This window comes from Heterocephalus glaber, unplaced genomic scaffold (assembly GCF_053883595.1).
Source record: "Heterocephalus glaber isolate CG9 unplaced genomic scaffold, H.glaber_assembly_v1.0 deba00001577, whole genome shotgun sequence".
NCBI lineage: Eukaryota > Metazoa > Chordata > Mammalia > Rodentia > Bathyergidae > Heterocephalus > Heterocephalus glaber.
Window position 1 is genome coordinate 13,291,657 of NW_028258358.1, and position 26,779 is coordinate 13,318,435.

Here is a 26,779-nt window from a genome sequence, read left to right on the forward strand (position 1 = left end):
AAAAAAAAAAGCATAATTGAGGCAAAACATAAACAGTAAAATGTTCAGATTTTAATTGTACAGCTCAATTACATTTTATATACATATACACATATAATCACCATTTAGGTTACACAGATCAGAGAAAGCCTCCAGTAGCTGAAAAACTTCCTTCAGGGTCCTGTTGCAATAACCTGGATCTGGCCAATGGAAAGGGGAAAGGACTGATAACATAAGTCAGCATTGTCTCAACTTCACTTCTGTGGGAGGAAAGTTAATTATGTGGGCACACCCAACTGAAAGGGACTGGGGAACATAGTTCTAGCTAGGTTGCTGGGTGCCCAATTACAATTTTATTATAGTGGATGAAAGGGAAAATAGATTGTGATGGACAACTAGCAGCCTCCACAATGATATTATTACAACATTGATTTTTCTGATTTACAAAACATTTTCTATATTTAGCACTTCTTTACTTTCTTCCAGTAGGCTGACTGATTTTCTCCGCAGAGTTCAAGGTGTTTTCTTGGTACACACGTATCAATAGATGGTCATGTGGCCCACGTGGTGTGCCAGGCATTGACAGTGCAGGGGCAACAGCAGAGTCCTTATTGTTCGGTAATATTCAGCATCTAGCCCTGCAACATCTGCTTCCAACATCATATTGCCTTTCTGCACCATGACCCTCTTGCTTCCCTCTAATAAGATATCAGGGCCCGTAGGCTGACAAGAGGTCTGGTCAGGTGGGGTTCCCAAAGAAAAGAACACACATGGGGTAGAGATTACAAAAAAGCAGGAACCAACTTTAATTTCTAGCATCAAGGCAGCATCAGAGCAAGGGAGATGGAGCTGCAGCTGCAGAGTTCAAGAGCTGCGTGTCCTTTTGTCAGCTTTTCTGAGACACACTAAGGCAAAATAGCTGTGCGACCTTGCATAGCCGTGTGGTCATTCGTGGTCAGCTGCTGATTTATTATTGCTATAAAAAAGTCTGTCCTGTGCCTTTGATAAATGACAGAGTTGTGTCCTCAAATGCTCTCTGACGTCCTCAGATGCCCAGGCTTTGACACATCTTATAGCGGCCTCCTACATAAAAGCCCTATGATGACACCAGGCCCATTGGACAATCTCCCTATTTCAAGATCCTTATTACACTGCAAAAATTATTTTATAGGAGGCAATGTATTTATAGGTTTGGGGGATTTTCTTACATGTCAAAATTTAGTAAGTATAGCTAATGTTAATAGAATTATCAATGAGATTTGTCAAAGACAGTAAGGAAGATTTCAAGGAGGGTGTACTACAAAGGGATTTTGTCACAGGGGAGAGAGAGACAGAGAGACAGAGTGGGAGAGAGAGAGAGAGAGAGAGAAGGAGGGAAGGAGAGAGATTAGGTCTAACTCTAAATAAAATAGAGTAAATTGGAAATTTATAGCCAAAGATCAAGATAAGGGTAGTCAATGTTTTGAAAATTAAAACTAAAAAGAAATATGAGGAGTATGGAGGATTCAAGTTTGCTGAAGTTGGGACAGAGGTCAGATTCAGATGTCACCTAGGAGATGACAAAGGGTAAGGACTTTGATCAGATAGTGAAGGTGATTAGATACAGAGGGTGGATGATTCTGGTAAACAGACTTAACAGGATTCTTGCTAAAATTGGACAATGAGGAGATAAACACAGAAGCCTTGCAGAGAAGTGTGTTCAGAGTTGTACTAGAGTTTGGTCAAGGAACTTACATAAAGCCTGGCTAGAGTTTGGTTAAGGAATGGATCTGTCAGTTTACTGTCGCTGTGACAAAATGTCTAAGATAATCAACTTAAAAGGAGAAAGGTGTTTCTTTTTTGACTAGGGTTTCATGCTTCATTGTATGATCACTTGTCTCTGTTGCTTTGGGCCTATGGTGGACCAGGGTACAATGGTGGGAGCACAGGGCACAACAGCTCCTCCAGCTCCTGGTAGTCAGGAACCAAAGAAAGGGCAGGAAAGGGCCAGGGTCCTAATATGTCCATCAAGGACCCCTAACTTCCTTTCACTTAGCCCCACCTATTAAAGGTTTGAACACCTCTCAGGGGCTCTGGAGGCTGAGGAACAAGCCTCTAATAGCGGAGGCTTTGGGGGCACTGAAGATCCAAAGTATAACAAGGAGAAAGTCTTGTCTCTAACATGGTGCATACTCTATTTCAATCCATATTTTTGTGAGATGCCATTTTCAAAACAAGTTCTATTAAGGCTAAATATTGAAATGAATTTAGAGCCAAGTATTCAACTGCAAACATTTTTTGTTTTGTTTTGTTTTTTGTTTTTTGAGACAGGGTCTCCCTATATAGTTCAGGTTGGCCTTGAACTCACTATGTAGCCCAGGCTGACCTTGAACTTGCAGTGATCCTCCTGCCTCAGCCTTCCGAGTGCTGGGATCACAGGCATGTGCTACTACACCATGCAAAACTAATATTTTTGAGAAAAAAATTTATGCTATACATAAAGCAAAATAATTAAAATAGCATCTATATTGTCCCTATAACATTTCTGGTATGTATATTAGACTGTACAAATTATAGATGTCAGTAAAAGTTCTACCAAGGAAACAGAAAGGCTGGGGGAACAGAGATTATGTAGAGTTGCTGATGATTTCAGGGGATGGAGAATTTCAGGAATTACAGGAAATGATTGATAGTGATTGAGCTGCTTGCTCACAACTGAAATGAAATAATTCACAGGAGTATGCTAGGAAGCTTCTGGAAACACCTTACATCTACAATCTGCCAAAAACAAATGATTTTTCTGACAGGTGGTCAGGAAAATATCACAGTTTCTGCTTATCTCCTATGTTCAAAGGGCATGTGAGTATCTCTCTCAGGAGGATTATGACCCATACCCTGGCTGGCAGACATTCTGCAATATGTGTAAAGTTCCTAATCTTTTAGCTTTTGTAGCTCAAAGATCTTGGAAGGTGGATGGTGCTGAGATCATCTACACAGCACAAAATACACAGAGTTACAGGTATATAATGTAAAAGTGAGCCAACATACCTATAGGTGGCTTGTGCTCAAAATGTTTTCATGCTGGTAGGGAAGTGCCATCAAAAATTTGGAGGTAGTAATCTTTCAGTGTCTAGCAACGCTATGGAGTCTCCTTCTTGCTGTTTGATCTCCCAGGACTGTCTCTAATTTGAAATTCTTCTTCTTGCCATAATACCTCCTTCTTTACCAATCAACAGACTTTTCAGATGCAACAGGCTCCTCCTCCTCTACCTTGGGCAGGTCCTGTGGTATGTAGCTGGTCTTTGGTTGAAAATCAACCTGAGAAGTATACAGCAGAGGGTGAGAATGATAGGGCAATACTCCCATGCTCTGTGGCATTTGAGTGGGCTGGACAGAGGGAAAGCCTGAGAGCTACTCTCCGCTGATAATTTTTGCTCCAGCATGCAAACAGAATTGAATATGCACAGTGCAAGTTTCAGCATGTGAGATTACTGCAATCTAGTCTCAAAGAGCTAATGTCCCACACATATTTTACATGGCTTTTTCTTCAACACCCTTCTTGTTTTTCAGCTGTCTTTCTGACCTCCAGGAACTTACCTATTATTTCATTTGCCCCTTACCCACAGACAAGTCAGGGATTCTTCTTCATTAAAAACACAAAATAACAACAAGCAACAAAATCCTCTAATGTTCTACCTACTCCATTTTGGCTTCTGGAAGGGTCATGCCTGGTTCACAAATGATTCACAGGGCCACAAGTTGATTCCCGTTGAGAGTCAATAAGAGTCAGCCCTTGGTGACAGCACAACTCAGCTCTGCAGTCTTCATGACTCACCCAGGTGGCAAGAGACGCCTCCAAAAGTGAGGGCAATGGAGTAATAGCACTGTTATCTCCCAATACCATGGCCTGCACAAAGGAAACAGACCACATGTCAAAAATTGACCGGTGGTAACCCTGAGGTCAGGTCTAGTAGGAATTCTAGTGATTAAAGAGTGGGAGCTGGAAGCAAATTCTTCTCAAGCTTTTGACTTTTCCAAAACTGATTTGGTCTGTGTAAATAAAGTTATGGTTTAAAAGTCAGTGGTGTCCTCTGTACAGAGTTCTCTATGGAGGGTCTGCGCCACCCCAGCACGTTAGAGATATTTGAGCTTCCTCCTTGAGTTCCCAACTGCACTGGGAATATCAGGAGCTGTTTCATTGGTAGTTCATGGAGGAAAGCAAGGAAGAAAAGAGGGAAGTAGACAAGATATTTATGCACAATGCCGTGTGTTACTTCTGTCTTTTACTTGATTCAGCACAAGAAACACTTATTTGTTTTGTTTTGTTTTAAGACAGGGTCTCACTTTGTAGTTCAGGTGGCCATGAACTCACTATGTAGCCCAAGCTGGCTGTGATTCTCCTGCTTCAGGGTTGTTGGGATCATAGGAGCGCACCACCACACCCAGCTTGGTACAAGGGACATTTGCCAGAATAAGTTTTTTGATTGTTTTCATTTTGATTTTTAATCTTAAAGATAACAGTAGCAGAGGCCTTTTCCGGACATTTTAATGTAAATGTGGATTTCTGGATAAATACAATTTCATAGTGTTTTTTTTTCCTGGAGACTCTAGATAATCCTGTGCTTCTGGCTGAGGAACTTGTTCAGTCTGCTACACCTCCTGGGAAAGACACAGCTGCCAAATTCCTTTGCACAAATCCCCGAAGAATGTTCTTGCCTTTGAGAGCATTTGGGCCTCATCAAGTGTGGCTGTGAAGGGCAGGCTGGCCAACAGGGCGGACTGCATACCTGTCTGCAGAGACCCAAAAAGCTTCCAGGCAAAGCAGAGGGTGCTGGGGAATTTGCAGTAGAACATTAGGATTTGTTTACTGTAATTAGGAATTTGCCTAGAAGTCCGAAGTGCTTAACTGAGGTCCTCTAGATCGTCCTTTTTTTTCTTTTTTTTTTTTTAAGCCTTTTTAATTGAGCCAAAATCCCTAGCCCTTTTCTTATTTTTTATTTTGAGATAGGCTCTTGCTAAGTTTCTCAGGCTGGGTTCAAACTTGTGATCTTCCTGCCTTAGCTTTTCAGTATGCTGGTTGTTATTATTTTTAAATAACTTTACTGCCAGGAAATGATTTCTCTGACATATGTTTTTCAAATTGTAATTAATGGTCACATATCTTTACTGAGATTTTTACTGTAGTACCTAGATAGACACCTAGTTGTACATATTTATGGAGTACAGTGTGACATTTCACTACATGTATACAAAACGTAGTGATCAGATCAGGGTAACTGGCACATCTATTACATCAGACTTCTTCAGGTTGGGAAACATTCGAAGTCTTCTCTACTAGATACTTTGAAATCTGTCAAGCATAGTTATGCTACGGTGCTATAGAACACAACAAAGTTATTCCTCTTACCCAACGGTGCCGCTGGGTTGGTTAGCCAGCCAGCCCCTCTGCAGGCCCTGGAGCCCACCCTTCCCAGCCCCTGGTGACCACCATCCCACTCTCTGCTGTGTGATCAACTCCTACACATAAGTCAGGACAGGTGGCGTTTGTCTCTCTGTGCCTGACTGATCTCACGTAGCATGATTGACACAACTGTTAATGTTTCTCAGCTATATAAAATATGTTGGCACTCATTCCTTGCAATCTCTGCAGCCAACACAGGCAGCGCCTGGAAGAGCCCAGAGTCCTCTCTGCCAGGGGCTGTGCTAAGGACTAGAGGGACAGGCAGCAGGCAGTGTGTGAGGCCGCTCTTCTGTTTACCTGGCCTGGTGCTTTTGAGAGTGTTCCTCAAGTGGATTTTTTCTAAACTATTGTAAAAAGTAAAGATTTAGAAGGAAGAGAAAAAGACCATAGATTTTAAAAAGAAGCCTCATTAAAACTTAGTGGGGATTACTTTTCCTGTGAGACAGAAATTTTACCCATTTGATTTTTTTTCTATTTGAACCTATTTCAATAGATACAAAATGGGGCATGGTTGGGAAAGGAAAGGCAGAGAGTGAATATATGCTTTTAAGTACCAGTAATCTGCGGATAACACATTTTGTATATGACTTTTTCTAGAGTCTGAGGAGAGTATCAGAGAATATAGATTATAAGCATATCCTTAAGAAAATGGACAAGCAAGGATGGCATAAACCTCATATGTTCTTATACATGAAGAATAATATTTGATTCTGTAACAAGAACACATCAATCTAAAAAACTTTTCTTTCTTTTTCTCACTCGACACTGTGCATGTTCTTTTTCTTTTAAATTAATTTTATTGGTACATTTTAGGTATACAATATAATGACATTCATTATTGGAAATTTGCACCTTTACAAAATCTCTCTTTTGTTCTTATTTTTCCCCCTTCCTCTGCTCTCCCTTCAACCCCTCCATCCTTCCCTATTTACAAAGACTTTGTTTCCATTTTTCAATTTTCTCATATTAATTCCATTCCCTTCTTTCCTTTCCCCTACACCTCCCACTTCCCCTTCCCCTTTGCCCCTTTTCTTCCTATTTCACATTATCTATTACACCTTTTAGTCCTTATTTAGACTTTCAGTTTCTCACACTAGAGAAACTATTCGGTATTTACACATGTGTCCCTATTTATTTCACTTAAGCGTCTCAGTGTGCATCCATTTAGCTATAAATGGCTCTAATTTCTCATTTTTCTTGGCTGAGTAGTACTCGATTTTATGAAAAAACCGCATTTTCTTTATCCAGTCCTCAGTCGATGGCCAATTGAGCTGCTTCCAAGTTTTAGCTATTAAAAATTGTGCTGCTATGACATGGGTGCACATATTTCACTGTGGTATGATTCTTTTAATTCTTTGGGGAAGATACCTAGCAGAGGACTGGCTGGGTCAAATGGGACTTCCAGTCCTAGTCCTTTGAGGTATCTCCATACTGATTTCCACAGTGGTTGCACCAGTCTACACTCCCATCAGCAGTAGAGCAGTGTTCCTCTTTCCCCATAACCCCACCAGCATTTGTTAATGGTTGATTTCTTGATAGCAGCCATTCTTTCTGGGGTGAGGTGGAATTTCAGTGTTGTTTTCATTTGCATCTCTCAAGTGACCAGTGATGTTGAACATTTTTTCATATGTTTATTTGCTCTTTCTACTTCTTTTTCTGAGAAATGTCTGTTCGTTTCAGATGCCCATTGTTTGATTGATTGGGTCTTTAAATTTGTGGGGTCTGTATTTTTAAGGTTCTTTATAGATTCTAGATAGCAGACCTTTGTCTGAGGGACAGCAAGTGAAAATTTTTTCCACATTGTGGATTGTCTCTTCACACTGTTGGTGGTTTCTCTTGCTGTGCAGAAGCTTTTTAATAAGAAGCAATCCCACTTGTTGATTGTGCTAGTTCATGGGCAACTGAGATTTGGTTTATAAAATCTTTTCCTACACCAATTTGTTAAAGAGTTGTACCTAACCTCCCTTCCAGCCAGTTCAGCATTTCTGTTTTAATATTTAGATCCTTAATCTATTTCAATTTTAGTTTAGTGCATGGTGAGAGATTAAAGGTCTAGTTTAATTTTTGGCAAGTTGAAACCCAATTTTTCCAGTGCCATTTATTAAAGAGGCTCTCTTTCCTCCAGTGAGGGTGTTTGGCTCCTTTGTTGAAGATGACATAGCTGAGTGTGTCTGGAGTTGTTTCTGCATCTTCTAATCTGTTCAACTGGTTGTAAGGTCTGTTTCTTTGCCAGTGCCATGCTGTTTTTATCACAGTAGCTTTGTACTATATTTCAAGTTAGTGGTTGTGATAGCCCCTGCCATGTCTCTGTTGCCTAGAATTGCTTTTGCTATTCTAGGTCTCTTCTCATTCCAAATGAATTTTTGGATTGTTTTTTCAAGGTCTATGAGTATGCTGTTGGGATTTTAATTGGGATTGCATTCAATCTATATAGCAGCTTTGGAAGTATGGCCATTTTCACTATGTTGATTCTTCCTACCCAGGACCAAAGGATGTCTATTTTCTGATATTGTTTTCAATTTCTCGTTTCTGGGTGCAGCTTTCAGAGAAGAGGTCTTTGATTTATTTTGTTAGGTTGATTCCTAGGTATTTCAGTTTCTTGGATATTATTGTGAAAGAAATTGTTTTCCCTATTTCTCTCTCAGTGAGTCTGTTGTTCATGTAGAGGAAAGCTATTGATTTTTGTGTGTTGACCTTGTATCTAGCTACTTTACTGAATTTGGTTATTAAGTCTAGAAGCCTTTTGGTGGAGTTCTTGGGTTCTTCTATATAGAGTATCATGTCATCTGCAAATAATGACAATTTGACTTCTTCATTTCCTATCCTTATTCCTTTTATTTCTTTGTCTTGTCTAATTTCTGTGGCTAATGTTTCCAAAAGTATATTTAACAGGAGTGGTGATAGTAGGCATCCTTGTCATGTTCCTGATTTTAGTGTGAAGGATTTTAGTTTTTGACCTTTTAGTATGATATTGGCTGTTGGTTTTTCATAGATGGCTTTTATGAGATTGAGATAGAGACCATCTATTCCAATTTTCTGTAGGGGTTTTATTATAAATGTGTGTTGGATTTTGTCCAATGCTTTTTCTGCATCTATTGAGATGATCATATGGTTTTTGTCCTTGGCTCTGTTGATTAGTGTATTATATTGATTGATTTGCATATGTTGAAATATCCCTGAATCCCTGGGATGAATCCCACTTGATCAGGGTGTATGATCTTCTTGATGATCTGCATTCTGTTTGCCAGTACCTTATTAACGAGTTTTGCATCTATGTTCATCAGTGAGATTGGCCTATAGTTCTCTTTTTTGGTTGGGTCATTCTCTGCTTTGGGGATCAAGATGATGCTTGCTTCCAGGAATGAATTCAGGAGTATTGCTTCCCTTTCAATTTCGTTGAAGAGTTTAAACAGTAGTGGCAGTAGTTCCTCTCTAAATGTCTTGTAAAATTCAGCAGTGAAGCCATCAGGACCCGGGCTTTTCTTAGTTGGTAAGTTTTAATTATGTTTTCAATTTCATTGATTGATATTAGGTTGTTTAGAATTTTTAGGTCTTCTTCATTCAACTTTGGTAATTCATACGTATCTTGGAATCTGTCCATTTCTTCTCTTTTCCATCTTATTGGTGTATAGATTCTTGAAGTAGGTATTGATGATCCTCTAGATTTCTGCTGGGTCTGTTTTAATTTCATCCTTTTCATTCCTAATTGCACGCATTTGGGCCTTTTCTTTCCTTAAAAACTTTTCTTAGCGCGTATTTTCCATTTAGGCTGTGATGGCTTTTTCTTTCACGGTGGAAGCTTTAGTATGACACTTGCCTAAAGCTCATAGGGAAATAAGTTTATTGAGAAAAGATATATGTACTGAAAGTCTCTTTGTACCTTCCTACTTGTTTGACAGGGCTTCTGGGGAAACAAAATGAGCAAAGTGGGTGGATTTAATGTGGTGCAATGTTGGAGTGTCAACGAGGGCCCAAATCAAAAAGAGTCACATATTTTGGCTCTGAATGAAAAGGAATTCCTGTCATTTTTCTGGGTACTTGCCCTGTATCTGTAATGGTTGTGCGCCCTGGAATGAGCCCCAGAGCTGCTTTAAGAGTCTAACACTGGACAAAAGAGCATGAAGTCAACTGACTTTCCTTATGCCTTGTGGTTGTGGTCTCTTTGGATTTGTGTTGTGCAAGCAAAGATCAAGCATTTGTATTCTCAGATTTCCTCCATGGGATTGGCCATGGGTGTGTAAAATCGAGATCCACTCCCTGTTTCTGTGTTGCAGAATTGCAGTTAGACTGGATAGACGAGTCAGGTTCTGTGAGTGCTTCCGAGAGGGAAGGATCTTATTTGACAGCTGAAGTCACATGCAGCGGTGGGAATTCCAGGGTGGGCTTCCAAGCACAGAGAATATGCATACTGGTATGGAAAGGCTTTCTCTCACAAGCATCGTGGAATAGCATACAAAACAGAGGAGAATTGTTGGAGTGTTAGAACAACAAAAAGAGCAGGAACAGAAACAGTGGGTTAAAAGTCCTGGCTTTCTTCTTTATTGTTTTCCTGCTATGAAAGTCTGGATGTATTTCTTAGCCTCTAATTTTCTTCCTCTGTGGTAAGAAGATGACAATAGCACTTTAGAAAGCAGTTGTGAGAATTAGATCAGATAATGGTGGTGCTTAGAAGCTTTACCTGACATGTTAAGTGATCAAGAAATGTTCCATAATTTTGAATGGGCTCTAAACTCACTTCCACATAAATGAAGTTACTAAATCTTTTTCACGTCATCTGTATCACTCAGTACCCTTATCTGGAAAATGAAGTTTTGACTAAATGTTTATGTTCCTTTCCTCATTTAACATTCCCTGTGCACAAGGAGTGAGAGAAAAGGAAGAGGCTTGTTTTCCTAATAGGGTTGACTAGCATTAACCAGGGTCTGGCCAAGTCCTGCAGCCCAGCCCCCTCCTCTGCCATGTTGTCCATGGCTGCTTTCTGCTACAGTCGCAGAGTGAGTTTTCGCGTATTTCCCAGAACGCCTAAAGTAACATATTTACTGTTAGTGTAGAAAAGTCCCTTGCTCCCTGAAACCTCTCTGACATTTGTTATTATTTGATTTCTTGATGATAGCCATTCTTTCTGTAGTAAGGTAGAATCTGAGTGTTGTTTTAATTTGTATTTCTCTAATGGCCAGAGATGCTGAACATTTTTTCATGTATTTAGTAGCTATTTGTACTTTTTCTTCTGAAAAGTTTCTATTCATTTCAGTTGCCCATTTTTTAACTGGGTCTTTTTGGGAGAAAGAATCCTGAAGGTTTCTTGGAAATATACCCTGACTGGGAAGAAATGTTCTATAAGATAATACTTTTATGAGTAATTGTTATATTTAAAACACACAATGACTTTGAAATTATAGATCATTATCATGCCTCTTTATATACAGATGAATTCAATTAGATCCATCCTTTTCAGTCTGACTTGGGGATTTTATTGATTTGTTAGTTTAAAATTTCTACATCTTCTTTATATCAGGTATTAGTGACAGAAACGGCAAGAGTCACAATTTGTTTTTACAGAAGACAACTGAATGTATATACATAATCACTTTTCTTTCTGAATAAACTCAATGTTAAGCATAGAAAATGGAAAATAAAATGTAAACCACCAATAAGAAGTTAAAAAATATGTCAAAAATTTTAGAAGAGCACAAGATACATGAATACAAAAACAAATTATCTCATAGTATTCTTATAACTGCAGTGTGTGTGTCTCTGTCTCTCTCTCTCAGTTTAAATGATTTGGCTAAGTAAGGAATGGAATTTTGGTGGAGGAAATCATTGTAAAATTAAAATAATAATAAGGCAAACCCATTCCAAAATATTTTTTTAAGTTACTGTTTTCTAAAGAGATCATAAAATTATCACAAATTGGGATACAATAAAGGATAATCCATTAGCTTACAATAATGTTTGGAAATAAATTTTCTAGACTGCTCTATTTGCTTTTGGAAGATTTATTCCTGGACCAAATACAATAAAAGAGCTGGGAGGCAATTGAAAATGAAGTGTGAAGAGGAGCAGGGAGGGAGGTGAGTAGGGAGGGAGGTGAGCAGGAGAACCTGACCAGTGGTGAGCGGGGTTTTGCAGACACCATGTGGGCAGGGAGCAAACTCACAGTTTTGGGCACTCAGGTGATTTGAGAGATTCAGCCACTCAGAATGTGTAAGAAGTAAATGAAAACAACAACAGAAACACAGCCTGAGTGAGGAGGACCATGTGTGCACATTTCTGTAGTCTAGTAGGGGGAAGGCTGTGGCATTGAGGAGGAAGCAGGAGAAAAGAAGTCTGGCAGTTTCATTTCCTTGTTGGGTGGCTTATGCCCTATTTCCCATGTGTCACATAGTGATACAAATAAGAAATGGTCTCTGAGGGCTGGGTAAGTCCAGCCCATGAAGGATTCACAGATAAATAAGCTTAGATCTCAGTCTTAAAGCTGTTTACATTCTAATAGGTGAGATAGACATAGGGAAAGCTATTAATGTATACACATGGTGTGTGTATAGACCCAATTATATATGTGTTACATATGTAAATATATGTGTTTTACATATGTGTAAATATCATATATATGGAGTATGGAGGTATAGGTATGTGGATGTGCATAGGTAGCTTAGGTAGTATGTTTTCTCAAGATTTGGCTAGGAAAAGATTCCACATGATTGTTTGCAACCAATATTTAAGCATCCAGTGATATTTTGAAAATATTTCTTTTAAATTAATAGTGTTCATATCACTCAGGAGTAGAAAAGGACAATACAATTGCATGTATTTCTAGTATTCATATGGTTTTTAAGTACAAAATTTAGATGCAATCCTAAATATGTCACCCATTTCAACTTAATAAGGTCATAAAAGTACAGAATTTTTGTATTTATTTACTAAGTCAAATTATTGCATGCATTTTGAATGTTTTTTCACTTAACCAGAAATGTTGTAAAAATAGGACAGGTGTGGTAGACTGGATAACATTCTCGAAAAAATGTCCATAACCTAATCCCAGAACTTGTGAATATGTTATCTTACTTGGCAAAAGGGATTTTGCTCACACAATTAAATTAAGAATAATGAGATAAGGTGATTATTCTGGATTATCCAACTTATTCCTCATAAGAGAGAGTCTGGAGGATCAAAATCAATAGCAGGAGATGTGATTACACAGCAAGAGACTGGAATGATGGCAGGAAGGGATCATGAGCCGAAGGTCACAGGTGTCCTCTAGATGCTAGAGAAGGCAAGGAGACAGATTCTTTCCTCAGTTCTTCTAGAGGAGTCTAATCCTGCTGACACCTTGATTTTATCCCCTGAAACTAATTTTAGATTTTTTATCTTGGGAACCATATGATATAAAGTGTGTTGCAATAGACTACTAAATTTGTAGTAGTTTGTCGCAGAAACAATAAGAAACTAATGCAATAGTGAAGAGGACAAAGTATAGATTTCAACAAAGGAATGAAATTGATACTATGGGTATGGGAACACTGAGGAAAGAGAAGAAGCACTGGCTCTGAGAGACAAATGCCAAGCCAATCAAATAGAAGAGAAAGTGACTAAGAATAAGTTCCATCTAAGAGAAATGAATTGTGCAGTACTACAGTGAAAACTGAACTCCACATTGACACCTCTCATTCTATTGTTTATGATCCTTTCTCAGTCCAAAGATCATGATGAGCTTTTTGTAAAATCATCAGTAAATCCCAGGAGCTCTCTACACTCTTTTTAAAATATGCATTTAGTCATAAACAGCTAAGGTTGTTCATGAACAACACTGCTCATTAAAGAGTTTGCTGAACACAAGTGTATCTGAAGAGTGGGATTATTAATTGTGCTTATGTTCTCATCCTTCTCAGATAACACTTCACATATGAGTATATAAAATGCAGTAATAGTTCACTAAGAGCTAGCTTTTTTTGAGTATCAGGTTACAAAGTTACAGACCCTAGTTGTCCTAGTTATTTTTTTCCTTGCTGAGACAAAATACCCAATACCCACCAGTTAAGGGAGGAAAGGTTTATTTAGCTCCCCATTTGTAGAGGTTTCAGTCCATAATAGGCTAGCTCCAAGGCAGGGTGGCACGGCAGACAGGGAGTGCAGAGGAGTAACAGTTCAGGGTAGGCAGAAGGTAGCAGAGAAACAAGGGAGGACCACAGCTTTTTCTGTCCCTTACATCTTATCCAGGCTACTTAGGGCAGGTAGCACTCACACCCTTACTCCTAGTGCCCTTGATCCTAGCACTGAATCATGAATCAATTCCAGCATCACATACTCTAGACCCAGCCACCTCTGAAAAAGCCCTACCTATGACTACAGGAGGCTTTGGGAGGACATCTAGATATAAGCCATAACACTAGTCTAAGTGCTTTTTCAATATTAAATAATTAATCTGCACAATGATCCTATAAGAGAGGGAGCAGTTTACTATCTCCAGTTCAAGAATTCTTTTTTTTTCATTAAGTTTACTGGTATATTTTAGGTATACAATATGATGACATTCATCATTGAGAATTTGTGCCTTTACGTGATGTATCTTGGTTCTTATTTTTTTCCCATTCCCCTGCAATCCCTTCAACCCCCTCCACCCCTCCCTATTTACAGAGACTTTGTTTCCATTTTTTCCTTTTCTCATATTTTTCCTTTCCCTTCTTTCCTTTCCCCTACCCCTCCCACTTCCCCTACCCCTTTAGACCTTTTCTTCCTATTTCACATTATCAATTATACATTTTGATCCTTATTTATACTTTTAGTTTCTTATACCAGAGAAACTATTTGGTATTTACATATGTGTGTCCTATTTATTTCACGTAAGAGTATTGCCCCAATGTGTATCCATTTAGCTATAAATGTCTCTACTTTCTCATTCTTTATGGCTAAGTAGTACTCCATTTTATAAAAAACCACATCTTTATCCAGTCTCCAGTTGATGGGCAATTGGGCTGTTTGCAAACTTTAGCTATTACAACCTGTGCCACTATAAACATGAGTGTGCATATATCACTGTGGTATGATTCTTTTAATTATTTTGGGAAGATCCCCAGCAGGGGAATAGCTGGGTCAAACGGGACCTCTAATCCTAGTTTTTTGAGTTATCTCCATGTTGATTTCCACAGTGGTTGCACCAGTCTGCACTCCCACCAGCAATGGAGAAGGGTTCCTTTTTCCTCCACATGTAGTGCTATTGTCTCGGCCACAGGTGTTAGAGGAGGGGTATGTTTCTAATCTAAAGTATTCTCTATTGCCAAAAAGAGGTCCACAAGGTCCTGGTACAAAAGTTTTTCCCTTAGAAATCCAGCTGGGGATGGTGGCTGACCAAGTCAAGCAGGTTGGAAAAAAGTCATGAAGAGACTATTGGCTTGTAACCATGAGTCCTAAGCTTTCTACCGTATAGTTTGTACCAGCTGGTCAGCTAGTACTTTGCCTATTACCATGGGGCTGATGATTTGTATCTGGTGAGACCTCAGAAGGGCAGGTCACATAGCAGCATGAGCCCATGTGACCAGCAGGGCGTAGTAACTCCTAGCCAAGACTCTATGGGTGTTCCATTCACAGATCAGAGATTCTTGATACGAGTGAGAGAGTGGATCCCTGTGGGAGAATCTTGTGGGAGGAAGAATCTTGTGGGAGGCATGTGGCCTCTCCGACCCTTTCCTGTGAGACAGCCTTTAGCTGTCCATGCTTATCTTCAATGCAATGGCTACACCACATCCTTTTCTGTCATAAACTGTTTGGCTTCTAAGAATCATTATTTTGGGTTCTGTGGGTCTTCCCTGCTTAACTGCTACTGTTAGTTTGTTCCCATTCACTGAAGTTTCCAGAACTTATCTCTGATCTTTACAACCTGAAAGAGTCTAACTGACTCAGTAGTGGATGGATTTAAACTAGGAAAAGAACAGTTAGCAGGTGGTTAAAGTAATGTTCTTTGAAGATACAAGTCTCAAATTAGGCAGGTGATGGAAGTCAAAGGGAAGGGGAGGTTAGACTGAATTAGGAGGTAGAACTGACAATGATACTTCAGTGACCAATTAATTGGATGTGGTTTAGAGCAGAGGGAGAGAGTGAGATAGGAGGCACTGATGACAGAAATTTCAACCTTGGCCAATAAATTCAGCTATGATCATTACTATTTGAGCAATCTCTATAAAGTGTAGAGAAATCTTACCTGGTTTCAGAGAGCAACGTGTGTTACACAGGTGAGTTGAAGGGCTAATGTTATAGTTTTCCAGCCAGGGATAGAAAAACCTACTAAAGAAATTAGATTTATGGAATAGATAAACCAGACTTCAGATAAACAGTGGATAGCCCTGGTGTATGCACATTTACTATTTATGTTCATTATTCCTTCATTCAATCAACAAAAACCAAGTACTGCTATAATTCAAGAACTGTGCTTTGTGTTTAGCAGAAAGACAAATATGAAGGCCTCTGACTTTGAGGGGTTTATTATATATATCATTAAATATAGTGGAAAGAATGGTATAAAATGAAAAGAGTGGAAAGAGTGGTATAAAATGAAAGAATTTCTGTGGTTTGGGGAAAATTAGAGGTGAAGATTATGAAGTAGCAATTGGAGTTTTAAAGTAAGATTTTGATGATAAAAACTGATTGCCATTCTAAATTTTTCAGTGGTGAAAAAGCAATTCTTTCTTTCAGCCTCCATGGAATTGTTTCTTTCAGCCTGTAGCCAGGAGGATAATACTATTTTGTAGGGTAGCTCATGACTATCTAAGGAAGACCCTGAGACTAGGAAAATGTGGATACATCACAAATCTTCTAAGGGACAGGATTTCTCAGGCTGCCAGATTGCCATTTTGGGTGGACACAGGTATGGAAGGAGGAAAGTCGCAAAACTTTCAAGCAGGGTTTCTCATGTTCAGCACTGCTGAAGAGAGTGTGGATGCAGGTCTCACCCTTGTATCTCTACTTCTCCATCTCATTATCTGGGCCATCTGGGCTATGCCTCAGTTTGCCGGAAGTAGAGCTATATTCCCTAGGAGGCAGAAATCTGTTATTTTTTTGGAGCTTGAAAATGAATCCAAAAGCAGCAGGAACTCTGATTGCTCCTGATGTCTTCTGGAACATAGAGATAGAATTTTGGTTAACAAATCCTGATATTATTATTGTGAACTGTCTAGTTGGTGAAGAGATGTTTATCATCAATTTCACTTACCTGTAGTGAATAATGACTCTCTACAGGAAACGGACCCAGCTCTCCTGGGGCCTGTGTTGTGCTCCTCTTCGGTCTGTATCACGCTGGGTGCCATCAAAGTGTGTTAAACAATACACCAGCTCTTGCAGAACTGGCAACAGTCTCTCAGTTTTGGCAGACATCTACTGAGACAAGAGAAATTGGCTCTATAATTACCACCCTTAATGATATCCCTTTTGTTTTAATAGGCACATGACATTTATTTTTTCCTTCTGAAAGGAAAACAGGGAACCCTCTATTTTTCAAAACCCTCAAGTCTAGGAATAATAGATTAGAAAGTCTTGAGATGGTGACTTCTTCTTTATATTATTTGCATTTTTAGTATTGGTTTTGAAATCTCTTTGGGATGAGAAAGTAACTATCATTTAACAACAATTATTAAATTACTGTAAGAAAATTTCTTAGAAAATGCGTGGAAAAATAAAAGTGCTATTTGTTTGCTCTCTCCATTGTCATGTGGTAACAAGTGCTCATTTTGGCTGGTTGTGGCATTGGGTACAACACATGGACAAGCAGTGTGGCATTACAATGTCTAATTTTATGCCACAGGGTCAGCAAACATTCCCTGTCCAAGACCCGTGGTGGGAGTTGCTAATTACCCATGGCATACTCCTACTGAGGCCCAGCCTCCGAGCTTCTGTTCTAAGGAGCACTCAAGAGCTCCGACAGTCACCACGAAATAGGTGTGCTGAAGCTGAGTTATTCTAAGTATGCTCAAGGCTTCCTGGTTCAAGGCCTGAGTGAAACCAAGGCCAAGCCTATTTGTCCATCTCCACAGCTAGACACATTCTTGATTTGACCTCTTCACACTGAGATTCACGTTAGGCAGTCTTTTTGCTGAATGTCTTCTACGTTAAGAAGTCTGACCTTTTCTCAAGTGTTTAACATTTTTTTGAATTACAGATTTGGTTCTAAATAAAAAGATACTAGGTTGGATTAGTGGTATAGATGTCCTGGTATATAAAGTATGAGAAACCCTTAATTATATGTAGAAATGATTGCTTGGTAGCTCAAAAGTCTTACATGTACCTTGGACAGTTGTACTTTATTTTGTTATAAAGCAAAAGCTTAGTTTTTCTGGTTTTATATTTTATAAAGGCCAAAAACATATATTAAATATTCTATAATGTAAGTTACTACTTATCTGTTCAAGGTATTTCTTATATTATTTAGTTCCACAATTTAACTCAATTCTAATGCTGAATATGACTTTAGTGTTTTGTTTTGTTTTTTTTGAGACAGAGTCTCACTATGCAGTTCAAGCTGGCCTTGAACTCACTATGAAGCCCAGGCTGGGCTCAAAGTCACTGCGATCCTCCTGCCTCAGCATGCTGAGTACTGGAATTATAGGTGTGCACTACCATGCCCAGCCTTTTAGTTCATTTTTTAAGTTCAGCCAAGTTACATCCTTGTTTTTCAACTTTTTCATTTGTAGTATTAACATCCATCCACAATCCAATCAACATTTATGGGCATCACAGAAGTTTAAAGCCTATTTTAAAGATATTTTATGTACATCAAATTCCATGAAAGTACCAGATAGCCATGTTGTACCAGATAGCCATATGTTGAGGGGAGTTTTTTTTTTTTTTTTAGATTTCCAAGCTTCTCAGCCGAGGATAAAGCACTTTATGGGAGTGATTTCCCAGTTGCAGGCCATACTGCAGCTTTCTTGCCCTCTCATCTGGATGTTTCTGCTTCTTGTTCTGGTCACTGCTGCAGGCCTAGATCATCTGGATTGAAGTTTTCAGGAGGAGTTTCACAGGGAGGATATGGGTAATTGTTGGTGTTGCTGATGAATGAAGATGACCCAGGAAATTCTAATGACCCAGCTTCTTCTGGCTATATTCCAGACTTGCTAAGCTTCATTAAAGCCTCCTTCACTATTATGACAGGTATACTTCAGGGCCTGTAAGAAGCCCCCACCCAGGATGGCTTAGATCTATGTTGTCCCCTCCCTCTCAGCAAAAGCAGCTTCAAAGCTGGAGTCTATGCTGCCTACAGCTGTAAGGGAAGTTCAACCATCCTTTTCATGTCTTTTACATGCAGTGAAACACAAGGATCAGAATTCTTATATTTCAGGATTAGTTTTCCTCTCATAGTTCTACAAAGTGTTCCAAACATAGAATCCATGTAACACGTAGCTTCTAAGTTTTCCAGTCCTAGGGCTCCTGGGTTCCTCAGGACTTTACTGTCCTAATCAAGTAGTACACTCCCTGTGTGGAATCTTGGCCCCCACTTTCCAGGTATTGTGGGTAGTTTTACCTCAATGTTTTTGTTTTGCTTTTAAAGGAGAATTCAGAATAGAATGGATACTGTGACACCTTGTCAATATTGTTGATAGCAGTTAAAAGGGTGATAACAAGACCATAAATTACATGAAGAATTCACCAAACAAAGGCAGTGGGTCCATGAGTGAGACTGTTTTAATTGAATTGGTATTTGTACAAGGTGACACCCTCTTTTATACCACCCACCTCTTCCCTGAGTGACTCAGCGCTGAGGGAGAAGCCTCTAAAGTGTTCATTAATACAGTGAGGTAGAGGCCGAACCTCACTGAGTAACTCCAGGCTTCTGTTTGTCTCAGTTGGATCCTCCTGAGGAATCACTACAGGCCGGTTAGTTGAAGAGTCCTGGGTTTCTGCCCAAGAGAGGTAAGTGAATTATATTTTTAGACATAAATACATCCGCTTTTACTTTACATGCAAAACTTTGTTTTCCTTCTACTTGATAAATTAGGAGTGTCTGTATTATGTTTGCCTTTTTTTTAGTTAAATTTTGACAGCCTCCAATAGATGTTCTGCTTGCCAAAAACTCTGCCTTCCTAGTGCTCTTAGATCAGATGGGTTTTAATTTGGTAGTTGTGCACTAATAGTGTGGGTGTCACAGAAATGAGAGCCTTTGGAGTTCCTGTGTAGGAGCTGTCTGCAGGGAATTCTCTCACATGTAAGGATAGTGAATTGGTTAATTCAAGAGGCTGCTCTCTCTGGTCTGTTTCCCAAGTAAATACAAACTTTTTTTTCTAAAAAGATCTCCCTATTTTCAAAAATGATGCCTTTAGTGAAATAGTACTCTATTGTTTTGCAGGTAATAAGTCATATGTGTTTTTTTTTTCTCAGTTGCTAAACACACTATTCATTGCTGAGTTCCTGAGAGAGGGTCCAAACCTATATCACTCCTCCCTTTCTTCCCTAAATGAGAAAAACATCCTCTTACACGAGTGTACCAAGGAGTAAAGGAGAGTGAGTATGTGTGTGTGTGTGTGTGTGTGTGTGTGTGTGTGTGTGTGTGTGTGTGGTGACATGGATGTCCAGTGATTTGGGCCAACTTCTCTGTGGTATATTTTGAATTTTATCCTAAGAACTGATTAAGGTACTTGGGGGCAATTTTCGACTTCTTTTCATATCCTGATCCTGAAAAACCAGTTTTGGAAGGCTTTTGATAAGAACAGGAAAGTTATTTTAACCAGGAGTTCTTTTATAATTAATAGCTGACTTTTTCCCTCCACCAGGTTCTGTTTACAATTCAAAGCTGTGGAAATTAAACACAGTTTATTACTAGCAGCTCCGTGGCCTGCAGCAAAGCATCATTCTCCTCCACCCCTACCCAGCCGAGCCAAGCAAACCTGGTTCTATCATAAGAACTGGAGTTTACATTGCTTCCTGCTTCTGCCTGGGCCCCCCAAAATCTCAGAGAGATTTTGGTGTATCAGTGCTCATTTCCCAAAGGTTTACTGAATGTAACTTTCCAGCATTTATAGTATACATTTTATTTTTCTTTAAATCTGATACAATTTAAAATTGGTTTTCACTTTCACATTTTATAATATGGCCTTGCTGATAATTGTACTCCAGTGTTTAAAATATCAGTAAAATCAATTTGAAAAAATCTAAGATATGACAGCAGTTAGCATGTCTCTAAAACATTTAGGTGATTACATATATTTACTGAGAGAAACAGGCCAGAATTTTATTGAAATTTTAGCTTCATATAAATCTTAGTTATAATTCTTAGATAAAGTTGACACAGTTTTTCAATTGGAATGAAGAATGCACTCATCCAGTCTACCTCCTGAATTTTCTACATGAGGAAAACAAAAGATAAATGTTAGACAACTTGTCAGGCTTAGATTAACAGAACCAGAAAGGTGAAGCCGGATTGTCTGTCTTTTGTCTTACTGGATTTTTCTAAATGACTTTTCAGATTTCTTTCACATAAAAAGTGTAGTAGCAATAAATGAGTCACACTCCCTCTTTAAAGGACTACAAATGATATAGAAATAGGAATTTCCTTACCTAGCAAACACAAAAATGTTATTATAGTGTGTATGTTATAAGTACGACATAATGGGACATATTTCAAACTTCTGGTTTGTGGAGTTGTTTTATTTATTATGTCCATGGGGGTAAGTCATAGGAGGCAACAGCCCTTCCGTAGGGAGGCAAACCTGTTAGATGTGCATAGTTGTCAACACAATTAGGAACATCACCAACTCAGCTACCATCCTGTAGGTTCCATTTACCTGGGTGCCTTCTGTCACCATCAGAGTTTGATGAAAATACCTGAGAGATTCATATTCCTGGGTCTTTGTAAAGAAAACTAAGAGTTTTGAATGACTGAACTCATACTGTGGAATGAACTGTATAATCCACCAAGCAATCAGCTTGAGAACATTATTTCACTGATAGAATCTGTTATGATTGAGGCATTAACTTCAAGTATTTCTTAAGAGTCAGGAGATAAAATCCTTGGCCTAATCGTCAAAGAGAAATCTTTGTTGGTCACACTTAACTTCTCTTCTGCCATTATCCCTCTTCTAGATCATTTGCTAAACTTGTTCCATTTTCTCTTCTTGAGGACTTTGAAGTGTTTTATGCATTAATTTCTATGCACCTATCTGTAGTTGCTTACTATTCCTAGTTTACCATTGTATAAATCCATGTGATTTTAGGATTTAAGAGAGGCTCTTCCTCAGATCTATTCTTTGCCAAATGACAGCTTTGTTTATTTGACTTGTATTTTCTGTCAGTTTCTAGGCTATGAATCATTCCTTTATTGTGACCATTAATTGGAAGAGTAAACTTTATAGCTATCTATCAAATGCCAACTGTTTTAGTTGTGAATACTCTAAGTGTATGTTCAAGAGCTTTAAGAATCTAATTTATTCTTTGTCTCTAGACCCAAGCTTCCCTGGCTCTAAGGTGTTAGTAAGTCTCCTTTTTATGGAACCTCATGGGAGAAGACAGTGAGCTATAGACAGTGCCTTTCAAACTGGGGACATACATTCCAGCAGACAACAGCAGTGTTCTAGAAGGTGCACAAAAATTAAAGGATGAGCAATGTACATATGTGCATGGAAAACTAATTTTAGTTAAAAGTTCTGGAGAAAACCGTCTGTATAATTCTGCCCTTTTCCCCTTTGTGTTAGGGATGCTTGTAATTTAAAAGGCATCTGTACAAAAAGAACAGGGCAGAAGTTGGGGCTGGAATCCAGATAGATGCAACAAGAACTGGGGCTCAGGAGACAGGTAATTTTTAGTGGATGGAATTTTTGTTAATGAGTATTAGTACCAGGTCTTTTGTAAGATGAAATAGATAATTGTCCCAGACAGCAGGATACTACTTGTGCTGAAACTTTATGTTATTCTGCAGAAAAGAGCAGGTAAGATCATATATTAAAACCTAGAATCAGCAGTAAGAAAATTTTATGGTGGTGGTAGGATTATTAAGACTCAGAAAGTTGGTAGCATCCAGACCTCTAGGTAAAAAGATTTCATTTTTGCAGAATTCTGGACTTTTCTTGTGTAAATAAGGATCAAGTTGTATAACAGATAATGTGAAACAGGAAGAAAAGGTCCAAAGGGGACGGGGAAATGGTGGTGGTGGGGGGGCAGGGGAAAGGAAAGAAGGGGAAAGGAATAAATATGAGAAAAGGAAAAAAACAGAAACAAAGTTTTTGTAAATAGGGAGGGGTGGAGGGGATGAAGGGAGGGCAGGGGAATGGGGAAAAAAATAACCAGGATATATCATGTAAAGTTGCAAATTCCCAATGATAAATGTCATCATATTGTACCAATAAACTTAATGAATTTTTTTAAAAAAGAATTCTGGACTTTGCTTTTCCACCAGCAAATAAGATTCTCTGTGCTAAACTTAGGCTGTGAGATTGCACAGTGAAAGAAGTAACCCATTTTTAATGACTGTAGAGGACAAAATAAGTCTTTACCAGCCTGGTAGTTTTTGGATTTTCTTTTATGCTGTGTATTCAGGCTAAACATAGTTGTATGCATCTGCTTAACCCACTTGAAATTAATTTAGGTGAGCTTGTTAACATTACACTTTATGAAACTCTGTCTTCTTCTTACCTAACATTTTGTGTTCTTATAGGTGGTAATTGGTTTGTTCTATTTATATTCTAGGAGGTAGTGCTTTTGTTTATTGGTTTGTAATTATTATATTCTCTTTATTCTTCTATTGGAGATGCTTTTATAGCATTCATCCTTGTCTAATTCCTAGGGATTTTCTGTGTTTTGGTGATTTCTGGGAAACAAACACTCAAGACCTTTTCAAGCACAAAGATGAATAACACCAGGGTCGTTTGCTCTCATACCATTTTTCTAGACATTTTGGTGTATTTGTTTCCTATTCTACTTTCATCACTAGAGATTTTTCCTAGGCAACTATTCACATTTATTTCTATAAAGATAGAAATTTCCATAAGTATATTAGAAGCTTGATAAGTTGATTGGAAGATTTTGGAGCAGTTAAACTATCCAACAGTCACTCTATAGTAACCTCCTGATGCTTTGGCAAAATGATCAAAGACAATCTACCCCAACTCATGCTCATGGTCGAGTTCCCTCTCTAAGCTCTACTGCAAAAGGATTGTTGTTCTTTGCACTGTTTAGCCCAATAAGTTTCTACCCATTGGCCCCTTTCTGTTTCCCAGGCCTCTGAGATAGGTATTTTGGTATCAGGCTGATTTGGTTTGAATCTCAGCTGCAGTTCACTGGTTATGCAACCTCTGAGTTGCCTATCCTAGAAAAAACCCTAACTTTTCCCACTGCCCATGAGTCTAACTCCTGTTCTAACCTTTCTAAAAAGACTCTGACTTCATTACAATCATTCATTATAAAGTTTCATTTAGGTGTGGAATGAAGATATGAAAGTAACAACCTAAAAGCATTGTGTGAGGTTTAAATGAGAATATATATATATATATATATATATATAACATATTCAGTATAGCTAGAATTATTCCATCACACAATATATCAGCTGAGTTAAGTTCATTTTTAGTCCCTTTTTTGCTTTTCTTCCTTCATCTTCTGTTTTACTAATTTACTTTTTGCTTCACATTTTTTCCTTTCTACTTTAGTTTTCTTATTGCTTTCTGCCTCTCTTTCCTCCCACTCTTCCTCTCATTCTAGTTTCTTGTCTCTCCTAATATTTCCTAAGAGAAAGTTAGAAGGAAAAGGTAAATGTATTGTTAGGAAAACAAAGCATCTTGTCTTTGTGTACAAAGGGAAGAGTGAGATCAGAAGAGTCTTTCTACTGAGAGGACCCAAAGATGAAAGAAATGGTACAGCAGCCAAGAGGTAGAGTTGGGAACCTGGAATTCTTGGAGTTGGAGCAGGAGGGGTCTGGGTGGGATTGAGCTTGAGAAGCAGTACTTTACCTAAAGGACCTAAAGGCTCCAGGGTGGTAGGGGACTGCCATTAATAAAATAGTTCTGTGGTAGAGTGCTTGTCTAGCATCCAAAAATTCAGGGTTTGATCACTGACATCTCAACTGAAAACAAAAGATACTGAAAGAAGTTGAGAAAGGCCACAGGGAGATGTGAGGGTGAAAAGAAGACGAATTTAAGAAATAGAGGATGCTGATAGTTTCAGATACATCCTGAAAGAATTAAGAAAAGTGATTGATTTTATGATTTAGAACTTAAAAGTGATTTCATCTAAAATTTAAGACAGAAGTTTTTGGGCAGAAGACATAGGCATCTATACAAATATAGATGAAAGTGAGCTCTTCCTGGTGTTTAGCCACAAAAATAAAATTAGAGATGGGGTGGCAGTGGAAATATTGGGAGTTTTTCCTCCCTGTCCTGTGGACTTTGACATCATATCTTCACATTAGAGTTTTCAATTTATACATTCAGTGTTTTGAAGAAAAAGGATGGTTTTAGAGTACCCAGTATATCAGAGAAACTCCCACACAGCTTTCTTTCCATAATATCTCACATTTAAAACAAAACCACTGGTGTCTGTCATTGTTAGACATGGGCAGAGGCAACAGCTTTTGAAGAGCCATGATTAGAATCTTATCTTTTTCATGAGAAGCTAAACACATGGAATATAGCAATTGGAAGCCCAATTGGCTGAACTGAGACTACTACAGGACCCTGATTTAAGTGCTGAGTAGATTTGAAACTCAAGATAACCTCAGCCTCTGAAATTTTCCTTTATTTTTTAATTTTTTTATTAAATCCTTTTATTGGTACATTGTAGGTATACAACACAATTACATTTCTCATTGGGAATTGTACCTTTACATAATGCATCTTGGTTCTTATTTTTTCCCCATTCCTAGCCCTCCCTTCACCCCCTCCACTCTTCCCTATTTACAAAGACTTTATTTCCATTTTTTCCATTTCTCATCATTTTTTCCTTTCCCTTCTTTCTTTTCCCCTGTGCCTTCCACTACCCCTACCCCTTTGGACCTTTTCTTCCTATTTTGCATTATTGATTATTCATTCTAACCATTGGTACATTTTAGGTATACAACATAATGACATTCATCATTGGAAATTTGCACCTTTACATAGTCTCTCTTGGTTCTTATTTTTCATCCTTGCCCAGCCCTCCCTTCAACCCCTCCAGTCCTCCCTATTTACAAAGATTTTGTTCCTATTTTTCCACTTTCTCATATTAATCCCATTCCCTTCTATCCTTTTCCCTACCCCCCCACTTCCTTCCCCTTTGCCCCTTTTCTTCCTATGAAATTTTCCTTTAAAGAAACTTAATATTACAAAATTGAGAGGCTTATAATTCACTCTGGAGAGGTCATTTTTAACAAAGGTAATCTTCAGAGAATTGTATGTTGATGATCTACTTTTAATATCACTACTTTATATCTGCTTTATACACTGCTTTATATCCTGGGCAGAATGGAAAGGGCTCCATGGCAGCAAAATGTTGATGAAAGTGGAAGTTGAATGAGATAGGGACGTGCACCTCAGAGGCTTTGGAGAGAAGCTTCTAGAAATGGCTCTTGGACCACTGAGTGGGCTGGTGACAATTAGAGTGACATAGCCAGTAAGTGGGTCCTGAGGGAGGAGGAGCAGGTAGAACCCCATCTGACAGTTGCTTCCCTCTTTGGTAACATATGAATTTGAAATGAGGAATTTATTTTCCTTCAATAGTCAGAGTTTTTTGTTTATTTCAGAGGAAAAAACTAAGATTCCTTGTTAAGTTAAAAGTAGCTTAGATGTATTTTCCTTTCTCATTTAGCTTGTCTCAATGGTCAGCATGGGCCTGGAAATAAATATGAAACCTTATCAACCATCTCCTAGGGAGATAGATCCGGGAAGGAGGACAATGTGGTTACAGAAAGGAGAGGCTCCAAGTTGAGCTACGGGGAAATGTTGGGGTAGCCATTCATTACTGCTGCTCCTTCCAGATACTCTTCTGTTATCGCTGACCTTTTGGGAACACCGGACATTTCTCTGTATGCCTGGTATTGGCCATGTTGCATAGCACTTTGGGTTACATATAGGGTCACTTACTGAAAAGAGCCTTGGCATGATGATCATATAGATCTAATTATAGTTCCTGGTTCACTCGCTGTGTGATTTTTGTGGGTTATTTAAGTTTTGGGCTTCTAGAATTAGAGATAATAGTGCTCATCTGGAACAATTCAGTAAGATCAAGAGCATAAAATATGAGGCACAGTGAATAGCACTTGTTAGACATAGTGAATCCTCATCACAAAGAAATTTTGTAATATATAATGTCTTACTGATGAAAGAATCACAAGTACCTTTTGTAGATTCCCTCATCAGCTTTAGACCTATTTGTTCCACAGTGGCTTAGTGATGTGTAGGAAAAGCATTAGGCTTG

The 26,779-nt window shown here is 38.6% G+C and overlaps 1 protein-coding gene across 16 annotated transcripts in view; it reads left to right on the top strand.

The window, feature by feature from the left end:
- The first annotated feature begins 19,153 nt into the window (after positions 1 to 19,153).
- Scel (sciellin) overlaps positions 19,154 to 26,779 on the top strand; it is a 96,327-nt gene continuing 88,701 nt past the window's right edge. For 9 of the 16 annotated variants that reach the window (XM_087192952.1, XM_087192958.1, XM_087192955.1 and 6 more), the window contains exons 1-2: positions 19,202 to 19,315; positions 19,781 to 19,903. In XM_087192952.1, coding sequence (XP_087049078.1) covers positions 19,857 to 19,903 — 47 coding nt within the window. In that variant the 5' untranslated portion in view covers positions 19,202 to 19,315; positions 19,781 to 19,856. Of the gene's footprint in view, positions 19,316 to 19,780; positions 19,904 to 26,779 lie in introns of all 16 variants that reach the window. The other 7 variants (XM_021258648.2, XM_021258652.2, XM_087192962.1 and 4 more) reach the window with 1 other exon arrangement.